Source organism: Carcharhinus amblyrhynchos, chromosome 9 (assembly GCF_965287045.1).
Source record: "Carcharhinus amblyrhynchos chromosome 9, sCarAmb.v2.hapA, whole genome shotgun sequence".
Taxonomy (NCBI): Eukaryota; Metazoa; Chordata; class Chondrichthyes; order Carcharhiniformes; family Carcharhinidae; genus Carcharhinus; species Carcharhinus amblyrhynchos.
The window spans coordinates 16,336,079-16,355,243 of record NC_137332.1 but is presented as its reverse complement, the minus strand read 5'-3'; the positions used below and the strand labels follow the sequence as shown (position 1 = coordinate 16,355,243).

Sequence of the window (19,165 nt, the reverse complement as noted above, 5' to 3'; positions counted from 1 at the left end):
ATAAATTGAAAACAAAGGAGTCAAGGTGGGGCAGAGTTAATCATCTGAAGTTGTTGAATTCAGTGTTGAGATCGGAAGGTTGTAAAGCGACTAGCCAGAAGATGAAACGCTGTTCCTCCAGTTTGTGTTAAGCTTTACTGGAACATTGCAGCAAGCCAAGGACAGGCATATGCATGGGAGTGGGATCATGTGTTCAAATGGCAAGCAACCGGAAGGTCAAGGTCCTGATTGCGCACAGACCAAAGGCACTCAGCAAAGTGATCACCCAGTCACGGTTAGGTCACTCTCCACTATACCCAACACCTTTCCCATCACCCTTGGCACCTTCCCATGCAATCACAGAAGGTGTAACATCTGCCCCTTTACCTCTTCCATGCTTACCATCCAGAGTCCAAAACGCTCATTCCAGATTTCACTTGCACTTCTTTCAATTTGGTCTATTACATTTGTTGCTCCTAATGTGGTCTATATACTGGAGAGACCAAGCGTAGACTGGGTGCTTGTTTTGCAATGTTCCAGTGAAGTTCAACACAAACTGGAAGAACAGCATCTCCTCTTCTGCTTCCGCACTTTACAGCCTTCCAGTCTCAACGTCAGATTCAACAACTTCAGATGATTAGCTCTGCCCCACCTTGACACTTTTGTTTTCATTTTTTAATTTTTTACTATTCTCTACCTTTTTATTTCTTTATTGTTTTTCTTCCTCTGCCCCTCTCCCCAAGTTTCATCTGTCACAGCTGACCCTCTGATTTCAGCTTCTCTGCTATTTGGCCATTTTCCTATTCTCGCAAAGGACTGCCATAAGCAGTCTTTTCCCTTGTTTTTGTGTCAATTACTCATCTTCCATTCCCTCACCCCTGCAGTTTAAACATCTCCCACTTTCTGTGCCTTTTAGCTTTGGCACAAACGGTCATCTGGACACGAAGCATAAGCTGTTTTCTTTCCTTATAGATGCTGCCAGACCTGCTGAGATTTTCCAGCATTTTCTCTCTTGGCCCCCTGGTGTACAGACTCACTATAAATGTTTGTTGCAACTGTGTGATTGAAAACAGATACTGCTGGCTGCTATGGTTACTGTCTGAATGTGAAAACCATTTAGCTTTGGAGCTAAAATTTTGGATAGTTTAAAAGCCATATAAGTAAGCAGTGGTTGAATTTTACTTTTGGATTAGTGAATAAATCCAGAGATGTGTTTTTTTAACATTCCAATGATTTGTGCTTTAACATTGACTTGCTTTCTTGCACCTGTAGACACCTCACCAAGTGCTAAATACAGTACAATATGGCACTGATGTAAAGCCAGCTCCTCCCAATTCTTTCCTCCCTGTGTGCCACTTGCCTTGTTAGCTTCATATGTTTTTCATTTTTATTTTCAACAGCAGTCTGAAACAGTGCTGCACAATGAGGATAAATTGCAGTTATTTGTTTTGGGAAATTAGTCCACATTAGGTATAGGACAACTTGAATATGATTGATATCCATTGTGGATTTATACACGAGACTTGTACTTTTTCATGAGCTTTGTGATTTTACTTTCGTCCATTCAATGCCGAGTGCTGGTGTAATTGATGAAAGTGGTAACAGCTTTGGGAAAATTGCTTGGAGGATGGCGGGACCCTGGATTAAAAAAAAGTCCTTTAACTGACGGCATCCACAGTCTGCAAGCTGTGACACAGTTGCGCCAACAACAATTTGCACTTATGAAATATCTTCAGTTAAGAGAAGTCTCTGTAGGCATTTCATGGATTTCTGTAGGACTTCATTGGTCACAAAGGCAGATTTTGAGGGAAGTTTTTGAAGATGTGAGAGAGAGGTAGAGGGCTTTTGGCAGGAATTCCAGAGCTTTGGGTCCTGGATGCCCACCTGGTGCAGCAGGTAATGGTGGAGCAAGTGATGATGGATGCACAAGAGATCAGAGTTACATAAACACAGGTCTTTGGAGGGTTGTGTAGCTGGAAGAATTTACAGAAATAGGGAAGCGTGAAATCATGAACGGGTTTGAACATTAGGCTATGAATTTTAAAATTTGAGCAAGATGGGCTGAAAGGTCTGTTTCTGTGTTATATGATTATTATAATTTCTGAGTGTTATTTACTGACCCGTTTTCCATGTTCTACCATTTATGTATTTCTAAATATTCTTGCATTGTTTACATTTGGAACTAAATATGTAAGTTGTCAATATTGAATAAAAGGTTGTGATTTAATCTTGGGGTTCAGAGACATCCATGAGCTAGTTGACTTTGCTCTCTGTAGTTTCACTGCTATTAAATGTGTTGATTGAATAATAGTCCATGTTTCCAGATGTGTATTTTATATATATTTGAAAGATTGTATGTCTCATGATGTGACACACAATCCTGCAGCGATTAATTGTTAAAAAATTTGTATTTGGAGAATATCTGAATTATGTTTCAATAGCAGTGAGCTAAGAAGCAATTTTGTTTGACAGTACATTTGAAAAGCTACCTACTTTTGCACTTTGTTGTGTTCAGCTTGTGTAATTAAAACATGGAAAAATCACTATCAAAGCATAAAACACAAAAGGATATTTACTATCTTAAAAACACATATATTGATGCCCAAAGCTGACCTCTCAAACAAGATATTCACATAAATCACAAATGCAAATTTATCCGCTAGTGCAAACTTTCATTTTAGGAAGAAAATATGTCTTTATATAACTAATTTAATGCAACGCATTAACTGATTAGATAAATTGGAGATGCTGAGTATTAATTGAAATGTAATCCTTGTATGAACATAAGAATAGGAGCCGGAGTTGAACATGTGATCCCTGTTCCATTATGTAGTACAATCAAGACTGAACTGCCTCAACTGTGTTTTCCTGACCCTTTCCTATATCCCTGGATTCCCTGAGATCAAAAATCTGTCTGTCTGAACCCTGAATAAACTCAACAATGGGGCATATTCACGACCCTTTGAGTGAAAATAAATTCTTCTTATCTCCATCCTAAGTGATTAACTTGAGATTGTGCCCTCGTGTTCTAGAACCCTAGTGGGGGAAACAACCTTTGCTCTGTCAAGTCCCTCCAAAATCTTGATTGTTTCAGTGAGATCACCTTTCATGCTTTTACATCGAAAGAGAGAATGTGCCCCATCTCATTGCAGGAATCAGTCTACTGACCTTTGCTGTACCATCTCCAGGCCAAGTGGAACCTTCCTTAGATATAGAAACCAAAACTGTGCAGAGTACCACACAGGAGTGGTCTTGCCAATTCCCTGTATATTTCTGGCAAGATTAAAATTTATGTATTTCTATCCCATTGCAATTAAGGCAGTCATGCTGTGCCTACACACCAATTGTGTGTTTTTTGTAAGAATATAACCAAGTCTCTCAACATTTAAAAGTTTAGTTTTTCTACTCCTGATATCAAAGTGAAGAAGCTCATACTTCCTCACGTTATTTATAGCTGTAGCCAAAATAGCACTTCCTGTTTAAGGTATGGGAATCAGTATTTTGTAGAATGTTTTATGATAATTAGTAAGTAAATTTGCTGTTTTCTCTGACCAGCAGAACATTTATACCAGCATGGATTTGTAAAGGGGAGGTCATGCCTGATGAAGCTGGTTGAGCTTTTGAAAAGGTGGCTAAAGTGGTAGACAGGGAAATGTCTGTGAAGTGAACCAACCTGGTCTTCCAGAAGGTAGCTGATAAACTAGTTCAAACTTATAGCATTGAAGGGAAATTATTAATGAAGTTAGAGAATTGACCAAGTGCAAAGAGACAGGCAATAAGGATAATGGTCAGGTCCTGTAAATGGCAGGATGTGACTAGTTATATCTTGCAAGAATTTATTTAGCGAATGTGAATGACATAGATGATGGAACATAAAACTGCACATTCATATTTGCTAATGATGTAAAAATAGGTGATACACGCAGTGTAACTGGAACATAAATCAATTTTGGTGTTGGATTAAGTGAATAGCCAGAACGTTGGCAAATGGATTTCAGTACAGACTAATATGGCGTCATCCACGTTGGACTTCTTAAAAAAAAAAGGATAGAACAGGGTATTATTTAAATTGTGAAAATCTAGAAGCAGTGGAAATCCAAACAGACTTAGGACTTGAACTACATACATCATTGAAAGCAAACCACTGATGCTAGGTATCTGAAATGAAAGCAGAAAATGCTGGGAAAATACAGCAGGTTTGGCAGCATCTGTGGAGAGAGGATCAGTTAACTTTTGAGTTCTGAAGTTCTGCTAGAGTCATATTAGACTTGAAATGTTAACTCTGTTTTGCCACGTTTTCTGCTTTTAGGTCATTAAAATGTTTTACGTCAATACAGGAGATAATCAAAAAGCTAATGGAATGCTGCTTTTTATATTGGAGGACTTGAATAAAGGAGGTAAAAATATTCATACAAAGCCCTAGCGAAACCACACCTGGAGTGTGAGATCAATTCTTATCATACCTCGAAGAATATTTTGGCCTGAACACACTCACCTCGCCTGCCACAGAATCCGAGCGGGCGAGGGTCTGACGATGGAAATCTCTGTTAACCTTGGGTGGGAAGTTCTGGTCTTGCCCAAGCGAGGCCCTAAAATCTCACCCAATGAGTTTCAAGCATGGTGTAGATCTACCAAAATAATACCTGGACTCCCAAGGGTTAAAGTACGAGGAGAGCTTACACAAATAAGTCTTGCTTTCTTTGGAATTTTTAGAATGTTAACGGTGATTTAATGGAAATTTTCAGGATAGTAAAGGGAATGGATAGGATAGACTGAGAGAAGTGTAGGACTGGGAGCCGTAGTCTGAAAATTAGAGCTGGACCCTTCAGGCACGAAATTACAGACACAGAGTGATAGCAGTTTAGAACTTTTCAAATGGCAATTGATTCTGATTAATTTATTTTTAAATCTTTGACAGATTTTTGTTATTCAAGGGCATTAAGAGGTAGAGAGAATTAGGTCACAAATCAGCCATTAACAACAAAACAGGCCCAATGTGCTGTAATGTCAGTAATTAGCATTTAGTAAATCAAATGAATTCTTGCACAAGATAATTGACGTAATAACCTGTTTGAAGGATCTGAACCTTGCAGAAAATAATAGTAATCTGCCTCCTCAGTTGCATTTATGAATTTTTTTATCTTTGAGTTAATTATATCTGGCTGCTGAAGCGCCTAAATTTTTAAATTGCTATAGTATATTTTCACACACTTGTTATTGGCTCTTTGATTCAGAGAACTCTCCAAAACTTCAAATATAACTTGGTCCCAGAGTTTCTGATGGTTTAATGATGACTGCAGAGAATGGAAAATATCTTGCCGTAGCTGCCTTCTGAAGTACAAAGGGAATAATTAGTGAAATCTTTGGTTTGTTTCAGAGTGGCTGTAGTGAGGAATTGTGTACACAAACCAGCAGATAGGGTTGGGTTTGAACATAATGTCTCTCGTGGTCTGCCAATACTACTAGGTGCAAGCATTTAAAAAATTTCAATTTACCAAATCTGATTTGTGTAAAGTTAGGTTCAAGCTTTTTCATGGTCGTTCAAAATGTAGTTTGATTATTGTAACTGCTAACTAAAGTTAAGCCAAATCACTAAAGTTCAGATTTTGGTGTCCTAGCCATTTTAGTTGGGAGCCATTGATCACTGTCTGAAAAATTGTATGTTTTAAATGTTCACCCACATATGTTCTACATGTTTCTGTTTGTTGATACCCCAATTGGATGTACATATGTAGTGCATGCAACTCTGTGTTTTGTTACACAGCTAAAGCTGTGGTGAGAATGCATGGGTAGTAAACTTTGACTATTGCAGACAGTACATTTTTGTATTCATAATCTATGCACACCTAGTGTAATGGATCTACCTACTACTTTGTGAAAAGAAATCATATCTACAATGTAATGATTCAAGTAAACTGCTAAATATTTTTGAAAGGTATTGAAATTTTATTGGGGTGCAAAACCTCCACCAATAAAATATGTATTTTGTGCGTTGAGATCTAAATCCTTGAATTAAAAATCCAGCTTAAATAGAGCTATTTATAACAGTTTCTTTATCATGAGTAGTTCATGTTTACTAAATTGTCATTTTTAATTGTCTAGTGATTAACACAATTTAATTATTGCCATTACTGCCGCCTAAAACTAGATTTTAAAGCTTTGATCAAAGGTTTCATAGTTATTTAGTCCGCTTAACACCTGTATTTTTACAAACTAATGTAAAATGGGGCATTATGAATTTCAGATATCACCACTGAAGTATTTTTATATTGCTGTGTTCTTTTACAGCATAAATGCAACCCACGCTACAGTGAGGATTTTGTTCTGCAGTTGGAGACTGAGCTAGTACAGGCAAGGTTAAGAGAAGCAGAATCGCAATGTGCCCTTAAGGAGATGCAAGATAAAATCTTGGACATAGAGAAGGTACTTGAATACCTTTATTTCTCTCTATTTGATTTGTGTAAAATTAGCGGACAAGTGTTGTAGTGTCCCACAAATGCAATGCAGAGGTTGACAGTTTTCCATTTGTTCAAATTCTATGATAAAATGTTAATACTTTGCAGTGAGTTTGGATACTACGTTTGTGACTGAAGTACGTCCGCGAATTTTGTAGTAACTTTTCTGAGTCAAAAGACAAAACATTTTGTTATGGCACATACTATCCAAAAGAATCTGCCATTATGACGAAAGTGGTGAGCTAAACTGATGGTCAGATGTGTTTACATAATACCTTTCATGATCTCAGGAAATCTCAAAACACCTTATAACGAATGAAATACTTCTGTAGTGTCATCGTTGTTTTAGTGGTTCCTTGGGATTGACGATAATTTGCTTCCGCTTTCACTGCTGTGCAAGTTTGTTTGGGAGAGGATAGTACTGTTGGACCACTAAAAGACACTCACTCGTTGCTTTGTCCTCCCACTTAATTTGCAGGATGATGTTCTAAGAACTTGGAATGGTCTATAAGTTGTCCAAGCTTCATTAATGCAGACAAGCATGGAATAAGTACCACCAGGCATACTTTGAGTTTAGTGTAAGATCTGATATTAGTCTCAAATAAAGCCAAGTACTATTAATGTTGGAAATCTGAAATAAAAATCTAGTGCTGGAATCTAGGTTTGGCAGCATCTTTGGAAAGAGAAACTGTTAACGATTTAAGTCTAATACGAGGGTAAGCTCCAGCCTTTCATGGGCTTTGATGAATTTGTCAATTGCTGTAGTTCTTCATAGTGAGCAGTAACTTGTGTGACGCCAAAATGCTATAGTCCCGCTAAAGAGGTGGTTCCTGGTTTTGGCCTTCAGCTGGTAAAGCAGCAATACAAGAAGTTAATATCACATCTGTGAGGAGTTTGTCAGCAGCAAATGCAGCATTGCTGCAAGAAAGATTGTGAATAGTGTTGGAGTAATGACACACTCGTGTTTAATGCCTGTTTTTCCAGGAAAAGGGTGTGTAGTAGGATTAGTGCATAATGTCACATTGGCAATGGATGATTAATGCACCTCCTAATTAAATCTACATCTATCTTAGTGAATTCTGTATCAGTGAGCTTTTGGCACAATGCAATTCCAAATTCTGATATGACACTGAAAATTATTTAAACCATTTCTGATGACAGAAAAACAGTTCCTTGCCTGACGAGAATAATGTGGCCAGGTTGCAAGAGGAGCTGATCGGGGCAAAGTTGAGAGAAGCAGAAGCACTAATGGGTCTGAAAGAACTTCGGCAGCAAGTTAAGGATTTGGACGATCACTGGCAGGTAAGATGGAGCCATATTGTAACTTTGCAAATGTTCACAAAAGTGTTGATGGTGTATTCTTGCTGGATAATTCCCAGTATTCTTGGTTCACACTGTAAAACAACTATCTGGAGTCTGCCATGGCATAAAACATGATATTCTGCACTTTCTCGTTTCCTTCTCTCTGAACGATATGTTTTGTCCATGTAGCACACAAGAAACAATATTTTTCACTGTTAATACATGTGACAATAGATCAAATCAAAATGTTTATTTCAATCTGTGGATTATTTTGCATATTATTTTATCTTTCAACAGAATTCAAAATCATATGCTGTAAATTGTGGATTGTAATGTCAGAGATATCTTCACTTTAACATCAAGTTAATTTGCTAACTTGGGAGAGACGAGAGATCTTTTTTCAAGACTTGCACAGTCTTTGTACCTCTTGCAATATAATGTTTCAATCACTATCTTACCATCACTTGAGGGAAGGCAATTTTTTATTTTCTCCATTTCCACAGCTTTCAATCAACTGGTACCATCTCTTTATAGACTTTGATCCTTCAATTACATAAATGTCAGAAGATCATCCAAAGTTAACACTCCCAAAATGATTACAGATACGAATTTAAAATGAAACAGAAAAACAAAGCTTTTGATGTCAGGTTCATAATTCAGCAGGAAAAACAAGCTGAAAACAGTATATTGGAGAGTTCCAGAAGGAATTATGCTTGTGCATTAGAATAGATTGATAGGTAAAAAGAAAGGAGAGCCCGGGACACTTTTATAAACACATAGGTAGGCAGCCAGTCCGAGGTTGGTGATAAGGAAACTATTGGAGAAATTAATTGGAACTTGGGAAAATGTGGGCAAATTAATGAAAACCCCCCAAGGATTTGTTAAAAAACAAAGATAAAGACAAAATACTGTGGATGTTGGAATCGAAAACAAAAACAGAAAATGCTGGACAATCTCAGCAGATCTGACAGCATCTGTGAAGAATGAAAGGAGTCAATGTTTTGAGTCTGGATGACCCTTTGTCTGAGCTCTGGTGTCCAATGGGCCAATGACAGAAAGGGGCAGCGTGGGAAAAATGTGTAGCATTAAAATATCAGACGATTGGAAGTCCAGTGACTGGAAGTGTATCGCCATTCTGTCACTGCCGCGGGGTCAAAATCCTGGAACTTCCTCCCTGCAAACACTGTAGGTGTATCTACACTATATGGACTGAGTTCAAGAAGACAGCTCATCACTAACTTCAAGAGAGCAATCAGGCAATAGAAAATAAATGCTGGCCTTGGCAGTGACATCCATATGCCATAAATAAGTAAAAATGAATTGATGCTGTTTTCAAATCAACTGTAGGCATGATGTGGCAATGCAGATGTTGGACTGGGGTAAACACAGTAAGAAGTTTTACAATGCCAGGTTAAAGTCCAACAGGCTTATTTGGTAGCAAAAACCACTAGCTCTCGGAGCGCTTGCTGCTCCTGTCAAGTGAGTGGGATTTCACTTCACAAACAGAGCATATAAAAACACAAACTCAACTTATAAAATAATGATTGGAATGTGAGTCTTTACAGGTAATAAAGTCTTAAAGGCACAAACAGTGTAAGTGGAGAGAGGGTTAAGAGCAGATTAAAGAGATGTGTATTGTCTCCGGCTACGTCGAGGGCATCCTGAAATCCGTTGTACAAAGAACCCCAGCTTTTGTCGCAACAGTATGGACTTCCTACAGAAACTGAGCACATGTGGAGCAGTTGAACCAGGAGCACTCCTCGTCACAGTGGATGTCTCGGCAGTCTACGCCAGCATCCCCCACGATGATGACGTTGCTGCAACTGCCTCAGTACTCAACACTGGCAACTGCCAATCTCCCAGATGCAATTTTACAACTCATCCGCTTCATCCTGGACCACAGCATATCCACCTTCAACTAGTTCTTCATCCAGACGCACGGAACAGCTATGGGGACCAAATTCACACCCAATATGCCAACATCTTCATGCGCATGTTCGAACATGACGTCTTCACCACACAGGACTTGCAACCAATGCTATACACTAAATATATCAATGACATTTTCTTCTTTTGGACCCATGGTGAATAATCACTGAAACAACTAATATGATGATATCAAGTTCCATCCCACCATCAGACTCACCATGGACTACTCTCCGGAATCGGTTGCATTCTTGGACACATGCATCTCCATCAAGAACAGTCACCTCAGCACTTCACTCTACCGCATTCCACAGATAACCTCACAATGCTCCGCTTCTGTAACTTCCACCCTAAATAGGTTAAAGAAGCCATCCCCTATGGACAAGCCCTCTGTATACACAGGACCTGCTCAGATGAGGAGGATCTCAGACGCTGAAAGATACCCTCATAAGAACAAGATATGGCACTCAACTCATCGACAGTTCAGAATGGCCAAGTGAGCAACCGCACCGACCACCTCAGAAGATAAACATGGGAGACAGAGTCATCCAGTACTTCCCCGGAATGGACAAGCTATGTCATCTTTGGAGCCTTCAACGTGTCTTTAATGAAGACGAACATCTCTCCAAGGCTTTCCCCACACCTCCACTTCTTGCGTTCAAACAATCACACAACCTCAAACAGATCATTGTCTGCAGCAAACTTCCCGGCCTTCAGGAGAACAGTGACCACCAACAGTGTTACACCACACAACCCTGCCACAGCAACCTCTGCAAGATGTGTCGGATCATTGACACAAATGCCATCATCTCATGTGAGAATACCATCCACCAGGTTCTTACTCCTGCGACTCGGCCAATGTTGTCTACCTGATAAGCTGCAGGAAAGGATGTCCCGAGGCATGGTACATTGGGCAGACGCTATGACAACAGACGAATGAATACTGCTCGACAATTACTAGGCAATAATGTTCTCTCCCTTTGGGGAACACTTCAGCGGTCATGGGCATTCGCCTTCTGATCTTCAGGTAAGCATTCTCCAAGGTGGCCTTCACAACACAGGACAGTGTAGAATCGCTGAGCAGAGACCGCCAAGTTCCGCACATGAGAACGGCCTCAACCGGGATCTTGGATTCATGTCACACTATCTGTAACCCCCACGACTTGCCTGGGCTTGCAAAATCTCACTAACTGTCCTGGCTGGTGACAATACACATCTCTTTAACCCGTGCTTAACACTCTCTCCACTCACATTGTACCTTTTTAAGACTTGATTGCCTGAAAAGGCTCATTCCAATCATTATTTGGTAAATTGAGTTTGTGTCTTTATATGCCCTATTTGTGAACTGAAATCCCACTCACCTGACGAAGGAGCAGCGAGCACTCCAAAAGTTAGTGGCTTTTGCTATCAAATAAACCTGTTGGACTTTAAGCTAGTGTTGTGCAACTTCTTACTGTGTTCAAATCAACCACCAGGAGGCGCACAAGCATAATTCAATTGATGCATCTTTTCATATGACCTGGCTTCAGCTTGGCAATTCCCATGGTAGCCTGAATCAAAATTATATGGAGGTCAGGTTTGTGACTTAATATCCCAACACCTCATAATGTACCATTGTGGGATTCCAACTTGCTTTCTCATTAATGAAAATTTTAATAAAATTATGTGACAATCCTGTGTTTTTCCCAAAAGCTTCCGTAGACTTCTGAAGAGAAAAAGACTGTCGGTCCCTTTACAGTTAGAATCAGGTGAATTCATAATGGGCAACCAAGAGATGGCAGACCAGCTGAACAAATAGTTCCAATCTGTCTTCACCAATGAGGACATAAATAACCTTCCAGGTGTACTAGGAGACAGAGAGACTAGCATAAAGGAGGAACTGAAGGAAATACTTTTAGTCAGAAAATTATATTGGAGAAATTGATGGGATTAAAACCTGCTAAGTTACCAGGGCCTGATGCTCTGCTTCCCAGAGTACTGAAGGAATTGGCCCTAGAAATAGTAGATGCATTGGTGATTTTCCAGCATTCTATAGACTCTGGAAGAGTTCCAATAGATTGGATGGTAGCTCGTGTAAGCCCACTTTTTTAAAAAGGAGGGCGAGAGATAAGGGGTAATTATAGACCAGTTAGCCTGACACTGATAGTGGGGAAAATGCTGGAGCCAATTAAGGATGCAATAACTGAGCATTTGGAAAGTAGTGACAGGATGGGTCCAAATCAGCATGGTTTCACTAAAGGGAAATTGTGCTTGACAAACCTTCTTCTGGAATTATTTGAGGATGTGACTGGTAGAGTGGACAAGGGTAAACCAATGGATGTTATGTGTCTGAAAGGCTGTTCAAAAGGCTTTTGACAAGGTCCCACACAAGATTAGTGAGCAAGATTAAAGCTCATGGTATTGGGGGTAATGTATTGGCATGGATAAAGAACTGGTTGGCAGACAGGAAGCAGAGTGTGGGAATAAATGGGTCCTTTTCAGAGTGGCAGGGACTGGGGTACCACACGATTCAATGCTGGAACCCCAGCTATTCACAATGTACATTAATGATTGGGATGAAGGAATTGAGCGCAATATCTCCAAATTTTCAGACAACACCAAGCTGGCTGGCAGTGTGTGCTGAGAGGAGGATGCTAAGAGGTCGTAGGGTGACTTGGATAGGCTAGCTAAGAGGGCAAAGATTTGGCAAATGCAATATAATGTGGATAAATGTGAGGTTATCCACTTTGGTGGCAAAAATAGAAAGGAAGATTATTATCTAAATGGTGACAGTTTAGGAACGGGTGAAGTGCAACGTGACCTGGGTGTTATGGTGGAACAGTCACAGAGTTGGCATGCAGGTACAGCAGATGGCGAGGAAAGCTAATGACATTCTGGCCTTCATAGCAAGAGGATTTGAATATCAGAGTAAGGATATCTTGCTGCAGTTATACAGGGCCTTGATGAGGCCACATCTTTAGTACAGTGTGCAATTTTGGCCTCCTAGCCTGAGGAAGGACATTCTTACTATTGAGGGAGTCCAGTTAAGGTTAACCAGACTGATTGCTAGAATGGCAGGACTGACACATGAACATACATAAGAACATAAGAAATAGGAGCAGGAGTTGGCCATCTAGCCCTTCGAGCCTGCGCCGCCATTCAGTAAGATCATGGCTGATCTGTCGCTGCTCAGTTCCACTTTCCCGCTTTCTCCCCATAACCCTTAATCCCCTCTCTTATCAAAAACCCATCAACCCGCGTCTTAAAAATATTTAGCGAGGCAGCCTCCACCACTTCAACGGGCAGAGAATTCCAGAGATTCACCACCCTTTGAGTGAAGAAGTTCCTCCTCAACTCCGTTCTAAACCGCCCCCCTTTTATCTTGAGGCTGTGCCCCCTAGTCCTACTGTCTTTTTTGAGCAGGAAGAGTCTCTCCACCTCTATCCTATCCATCCCATTCAGACTGGATTGACGGGGCTTGTATTCACTGGAATTTAGAAGAATGAGAGGGGATGTCATAAAAGTATATAAAATCCTCATGATGTTGGACAGGAAGAATATTCCCAATGTTGGGGAATTCTAGAACTAGGGGGTCACAGTTGAAGATAAGGGGTAAGCCATTCAGGACTGAGGTGAGGAAGAACTTCTTAATTCAGAGTTGTGAATCTGTGGAATTGTCTCAAAGCTGTTGGGGCCAGTTTGTTAGATGTGTTCAGGAGGGAGCTGGATGTGAGACTCGCAGCTAAAGGGATCAAGGAGTATAGAGAGAAAGCAGAAGTGGGATACTGAAAGTGTATGATTGTATTTAATGGTGGTGCAGGCTCTTAAGGACTAAATGGTCTACTCATGTACCTATTTTGTGAATCTATCTGGTGTCTTTTCCTTAAGAAGCAATCATATGCTCTGGACCCTTGTGGAGTACATCTTATTCCTACAGTTAGCATAATTCCTAAATATGGAAACTAAGATCTAACATTGATAAACCAGTGGTATTAGGTATATAATTTTCTAGAGCTCTGAAACCACAAAATTCACATAAGTCAAATCAGCATGTGCTCCAGTTTCCTCCTGCAGTCCAAAAGACGTTGGGTGCATTGGCCATGCTAAATTCTCCCTCGGTGTACCCAAACAGGCGCCGGAGTGTGGCAACTAGGGAATTTTCACAATAATTTAGTTGCAGTGTTAAAATAAGCCTACTTGTGATGTTAATAAGTAAACTAAACTAAGACATGTACAATTAAATGGAACTGAACAATTTATACAATTCGCCATGTTCCCTGATCAAGAGTGCTGGAGTTCATGTGCCACATATATTGTGTGCACTGTAATTTGGAGATCATTTGTAAATGGTTTACTGAGAAAAAACATTAAAGTCAGGGTTCTTTTAAATAGTCCCAATGTTATCTAGTGATTTTAATCAGAAACCTTTCTCTGTCTGATGCCTTATTATTTGAGATGTATTCTCTTTTTCACTGTACAGCACTCATGAAACATTGTGACTCTGTTTTGAGGATACACTAAGCGTTTTTAAACTTAGTTTGTGTATTGTTAATTTAAAATTTTTCATTTTTTTATACATTTGTAGAGAACCTTATGTCAGGTTTTTTTTTGCTGAATGATAAATGAAGTTTAGAAGACTAAAGCAAGTTATTCAAGGTGTTTGGTAATCATGCATAATAACTTCACAAAGGTCTTCAAAATGAACATTGAACATCGATTTTTGACAAAATTTTGTCGAAGTAATCTGGTACCGTTGCAATAAAAGAATTGGTCACAGCTTAACAAGCAGCATGTACCCGTGTTTTTATTTAAAATCCCCAGTTGAAGTCGTCCCAGCTGAAAATAATTGCACCCTCTTGTGGAATTATGCTAAATGTCACACAGTTTTACTGCTTGTGACACTGCACCATTTTAAAAAAAACTGTGTTCCCTGTCTCTAAGTTGCATTGAAGGTACAGGACACTGAGATTTATCACGGTTTTTAAACATGAAATAAATTGCGCTTTGAAAAAGAGACTTGTGAAGAATTTGGTGTAAAGTACGCCTCATTGATGGAACGGCTGCAGAATTTAATTTGCAGCCAATGCTATGTTTGAAAATTGAGAATAAATTTTGTGAGGATCTGTGTGATGATTTTAAATTTTATGGTGTTTCCTTACATGGACAAGATTGCTAGATTCAGAGAATAGAATTTGTAACAGTAGCTCAGTCAGATGTTTTCACATATTAGGATAGACCAAAAGCACCGAAGGAAACAAGTACCATTTTGTTTGAAGACCAATTCTGAAAGCTGCCTGGCTGTCTGACTGAAATATTCCCAGGGTGAGTCATCGGTTCTCTGCAGCTTGTTGGATGGGGTACAAATGGAAGTGAAGTGTTCTGTTCCAAGAGTAAGAATAAACTACTATTGTGTGACTAGCAGTGTTGACTAACCAAAGCATTCTCGCTCCCTAACTGAATACAACTGTGAGATGCTGAATGTTGCTGCCGGGAGCAAGCATTGGGAAATTAATAACATGAAACAGGAATCAATTTACATTGATATTGTATCTTTCACGTCATCCCAAAAGAGCTTTACAGCATTTTAAATGTCACTTGTGTGATTTGGGCAAAAAGATGAGGAGGGTGAAGAGAATTAGTGAGTTGGTAGACGTATGCTGTCCCACTGTACCAGTTTGTGTGCAGCATTAATAAATGTGAAATTATTGTCAAACTTCAAACTGTTGATCCTAAGCTGACAAGCAAAAATAATATTAATGTTAAGAGTCTTTCGTCTAAAAAAATCTGCTTAATGTTTTCAGTCGTGATACTTAACCAGAACGAGGGTTCAGAAGACATCCTCTGTGTGACCAACTGGCAAAAAAAGGCACATGTAAGATTCAATACAAAGTCAGAACTGTTTTGCAACAGAAATCTGGGTTTTTGCACAACCATAGTTACGATCCAGATTTCAGTGCCACAGGAGCAGTTAATACTCGTGTTAAGACATTGGAGAGCTGTATGTGACTGGACACATTTACAAAACATACTTTGGTGAAAGACAGATTCATCTTAAACTTATGCCCTTGAGGCCGATGATTGGATTTAACCAATTACAATATGGACAGAAACAAAGAACAGTTGGAATGTTTGTTGTGAGGATTTTATTATTAAATATCTTTAATCAAGATGACGATTCAAAAATAAATAGTTTAGAAAACACTCCCAGCAATTTGAAGGATGAAAGTACTGCCTGCTTGAAAGCTAACAGGCCAAATAGTTTTGGATTGAGTTCCCCCTTTCCATCTCACATTAGCTGATTTCATCTGGAATAGCAGTTGAAATGCTAGTAAAGGGACAAAGCTGCTCAAGTTTTCATTCCTGATCACTATATTGTAAATCTTGCTGGAAAGTGTGACTAAGAGTCGGGTGAAGAAGAGTTTAAGCTCATGAAAAATGTCTTCCCTGAATGTACAGCCTACCAAGTCTTGCTGAGCAGGTGTTCTATTGTTTTGTTCATAGTCTGCTCAAGCTAAAGTCTGCACCATCACAACACATTTGAGTTTTCAAAATCAACCTTGTAAGCAATCTGTTTAGATGGAGTATCTGCTTTTCTCTGTTGCGGAATAAATGCATTTGCTTTGTAAAATAAACCATATCTATCTTAAAATCGTACTGCGCAGAAGAGGCCCTTTGGCCCATCGAGTCTGCACCAACACATCAGAAACACCTGAACTTCCACCTAATCCCATCTGCCAGCACTTGGCCCATAGCCTTGAATGTGATGATGTGCCAGATGCTCATCCAGATACCTTTTTAAAGAATGTGAGGCAACGTGCTTCTGCCAACCTCCCAAGTAGTACATTCCAGACCATTACCATCCTCTGGGTAAAAAAATTGATGACAAGAAGCTTCAGTGCAGGTTGACAGTAAAGGCTAGAGTTTCCTCAGTGCGCACGGGTGCCTTACCAGAGCATACCCCACTGAATGACAATGTTGTTAGAGTTGGGAAGCTTCAAAAGTTGCTTGCTGCTTCTGAACTGAACAGAGCGCTGTAGCACTCAACATTTATTTTTGGCCTAAAGACGCAATGAAGGCTGTTCTTTCCTCAAGAAAGACGAACAAAAAGGAGAGGGTTTTATCGAATTACTTAATTTTTAAAAATCCAGCCGGTCATTTTGGAGCCAGGTTGGTTATGGTGCTAAACTTGCAACAAAAATCCTGAGTTAAACCCTACCACCACATTTTGAAACGAATATCCAACAAATTTATCAGCTATCACCAGAAAGGTTGACCATGTCTGCAGCCTTTTTGCCATTGTTGACAATGGTAGTGATGTCTTCCCCTCAATTCAAAGATGATGTCTGCACAGGGTCGTGAGAGTCAGCCATGGGTGTTCGTGTGATTGAACAGGCCAATTCTTGACCTGCATATCTTTTGAATGCCTGGGACTGGCCATCCACCCAGAGTGCAGGATTGGCTTCCTCCCCTTTTTCTGCCACTGCTGTGCCTCATCATTAAAATGTTGTGACACAAAGTGTGATGCAATTTGATGGACATGTTATCACTCTGATTGTGATTGGCAGCAAGCTCCTCCCAGTCATTCATGTCTTTGCCGCTACTCTTCAAGCAGAGATTGTGTAAAACTGAAGAACTGTCTTCAACCTCCTCTGGAGCGTTGGCCATTTGATAGTTCAGAAAACAGGATCTGGCAGTATTTTGGCCTTCTGGGCAGTGTCCAGTCCATCAAAATTGATTTTATAGGTGTTTTGCCTAAGTAGAACTCACTTCAAGAAAGATACAGGCGGTTGCTTGGTGGTCCACCCATTGAATCCAGTTGATTACTGATGGTATTTCTCTGTGCAGATCTCACTGGAGTACAGGAGTGTAATGATGAAAGCTGCTCTGTACACGAGGACTTCTGTTGCCTTGTGGAATTCTTCTTTCGCCAAACACCTGCTGCTGTACTTTGTAGAAATGTTTGGGTTGATGTGAGTTTTGTAGTTGCAATTTTTGAGGATGGACTGAGTTTCTTGGTTGTAAAATTGAAGAGATGGAGAGTGGCTTGCAAATCTGGTGCAGCTTGGGTAACAACACTCAGTCGTCCCACAAACTACAGGTCATGTATGTTTATGGTAGTCACTTTAGTTTTGGCATTGAGATTAAAAGGTTTTCTGCCTGGGCTATTTAACACTGCCACCAGAAGGAACTTGATCTTTGAGATGAATAGTCACTCTGAAGGTTGTTAAAAAGTAAAGCAGCTATTGCACAGCTTTTATTTGACCCTGGCCCAGATTTAGAAGGCGCCTGTCTCAGGTCTCCCACTCAGGACACTTGCAGTCATGTCATCATGAAGCCATTGCAGGATTGTGATGAAGCTTCTTGGACATCAAATCTTGAGTACAATTCACAGACCCTCAATTTACTGAGGTCAGAAGTTCAGATCAATCAATGTGTTATAGAGTCCCTGTCAGAGAGAATTTGAGATGCCTCTGGAAAATCTAAAACCACACTGTCTCTAGGAGCATTTCCTCAACCAGTCAACTGATTCACTAAAGCCCTTTCAGGAGAAAGATCTGCTATCCTTACTGATCTGAAACGCACGCAACTCTAGTCACACGTAATATAATGGCTTTTAATACTCACTGGGAAAGTAGTGATAGGCACCACCTTGTCAGCATTGCCCACGTCTCCAGAACAAATACAATAAGAGTGGAATGACTGACTGTGTGTGTGTGTGTGCTTTGCTTTTAAGAAATGAGCTCATCTTCTGATGATCCATTTAGATGTGAACTTCAGACTTCTGAAGTCCCCACCAGCAGTAACGTGGGACTTTATCTAGGTCTGTGGTGGTTATAGTTTCGGTCAGCTACTTTGTTTAAGAATGAAAGTTGAAGAGTTCATCGATTCTCACGCTGTTACCGATGTTGCATTCTTAATTCAGTAGATGGCAGTGAGGAGAATACTGTTTGGTTAACTGAGGATTTAATATGGCGAAACATTGTAGTAAATGTGAACTGATTATCATGTAGACAAAGTTGAAAATTAAATTAATTTTTGTGCACTTCATAAAATTTGGCCTTGAACTTTGTTGTTTATCAAATAGGCTGCATAATGGGCCATAGTGAAAGTAAAAGAAAAAATGGTGTTTGGTCTGTAAGAGGTAACAAACCAAACTGATGAATTATTTATTTCGAGTAAACCATCATGCTACTTAGCTGATGCCGTAAATGATGCGATTGTGTACAACGTATCTGTATTTTTGTCATACTTTTATCATTCAGTAGTGGCCGATATGCACATGGATGTGTTTTGGAAAGCATTAGCTACAGCTTTTGAAAGTTTGCAATTGATGCTGAAGTTTATTATTGTCTTTGGTACTCTCTGGCATAATCGAACAGGACCCAACACTAATTTCGATGCAAGTTAATGCTGAAACATCACATGCAGTTCAGGAAGGACTTTCCTTTTACTGCACCCCCACTACCGACTGCCCGAAAGACTATCTGAAGGATTGCAGAATGATTCCAGCTGTAACAAACTGA

At 39.8% G+C, this 19,165-nt stretch overlaps 1 protein-coding gene across 9 annotated transcripts in view; it reads left to right on the top strand.

Annotated features, from left to right (window-relative positions):
• LOC145347607 (ecotropic viral integration site 5 protein homolog) overlaps window positions 1-19,165 on the top strand; it is a 230,399-nt gene that overhangs the window by 97,898 nt on the left and 113,336 nt on the right. For all 9 annotated transcript variants that reach the window (XM_080195216.1, XM_080195215.1, XM_080195222.1 and 6 more), the window contains 2 exons: window positions 6,268-6,402; window positions 7,596-7,736. In XM_080195216.1, coding sequence (XP_080051342.1) covers window positions 6,268-6,402; window positions 7,596-7,736 — 276 coding nt within the window. The remainder of the gene's footprint in view (window positions 1-6,267; window positions 6,403-7,595; window positions 7,737-19,165) is intronic.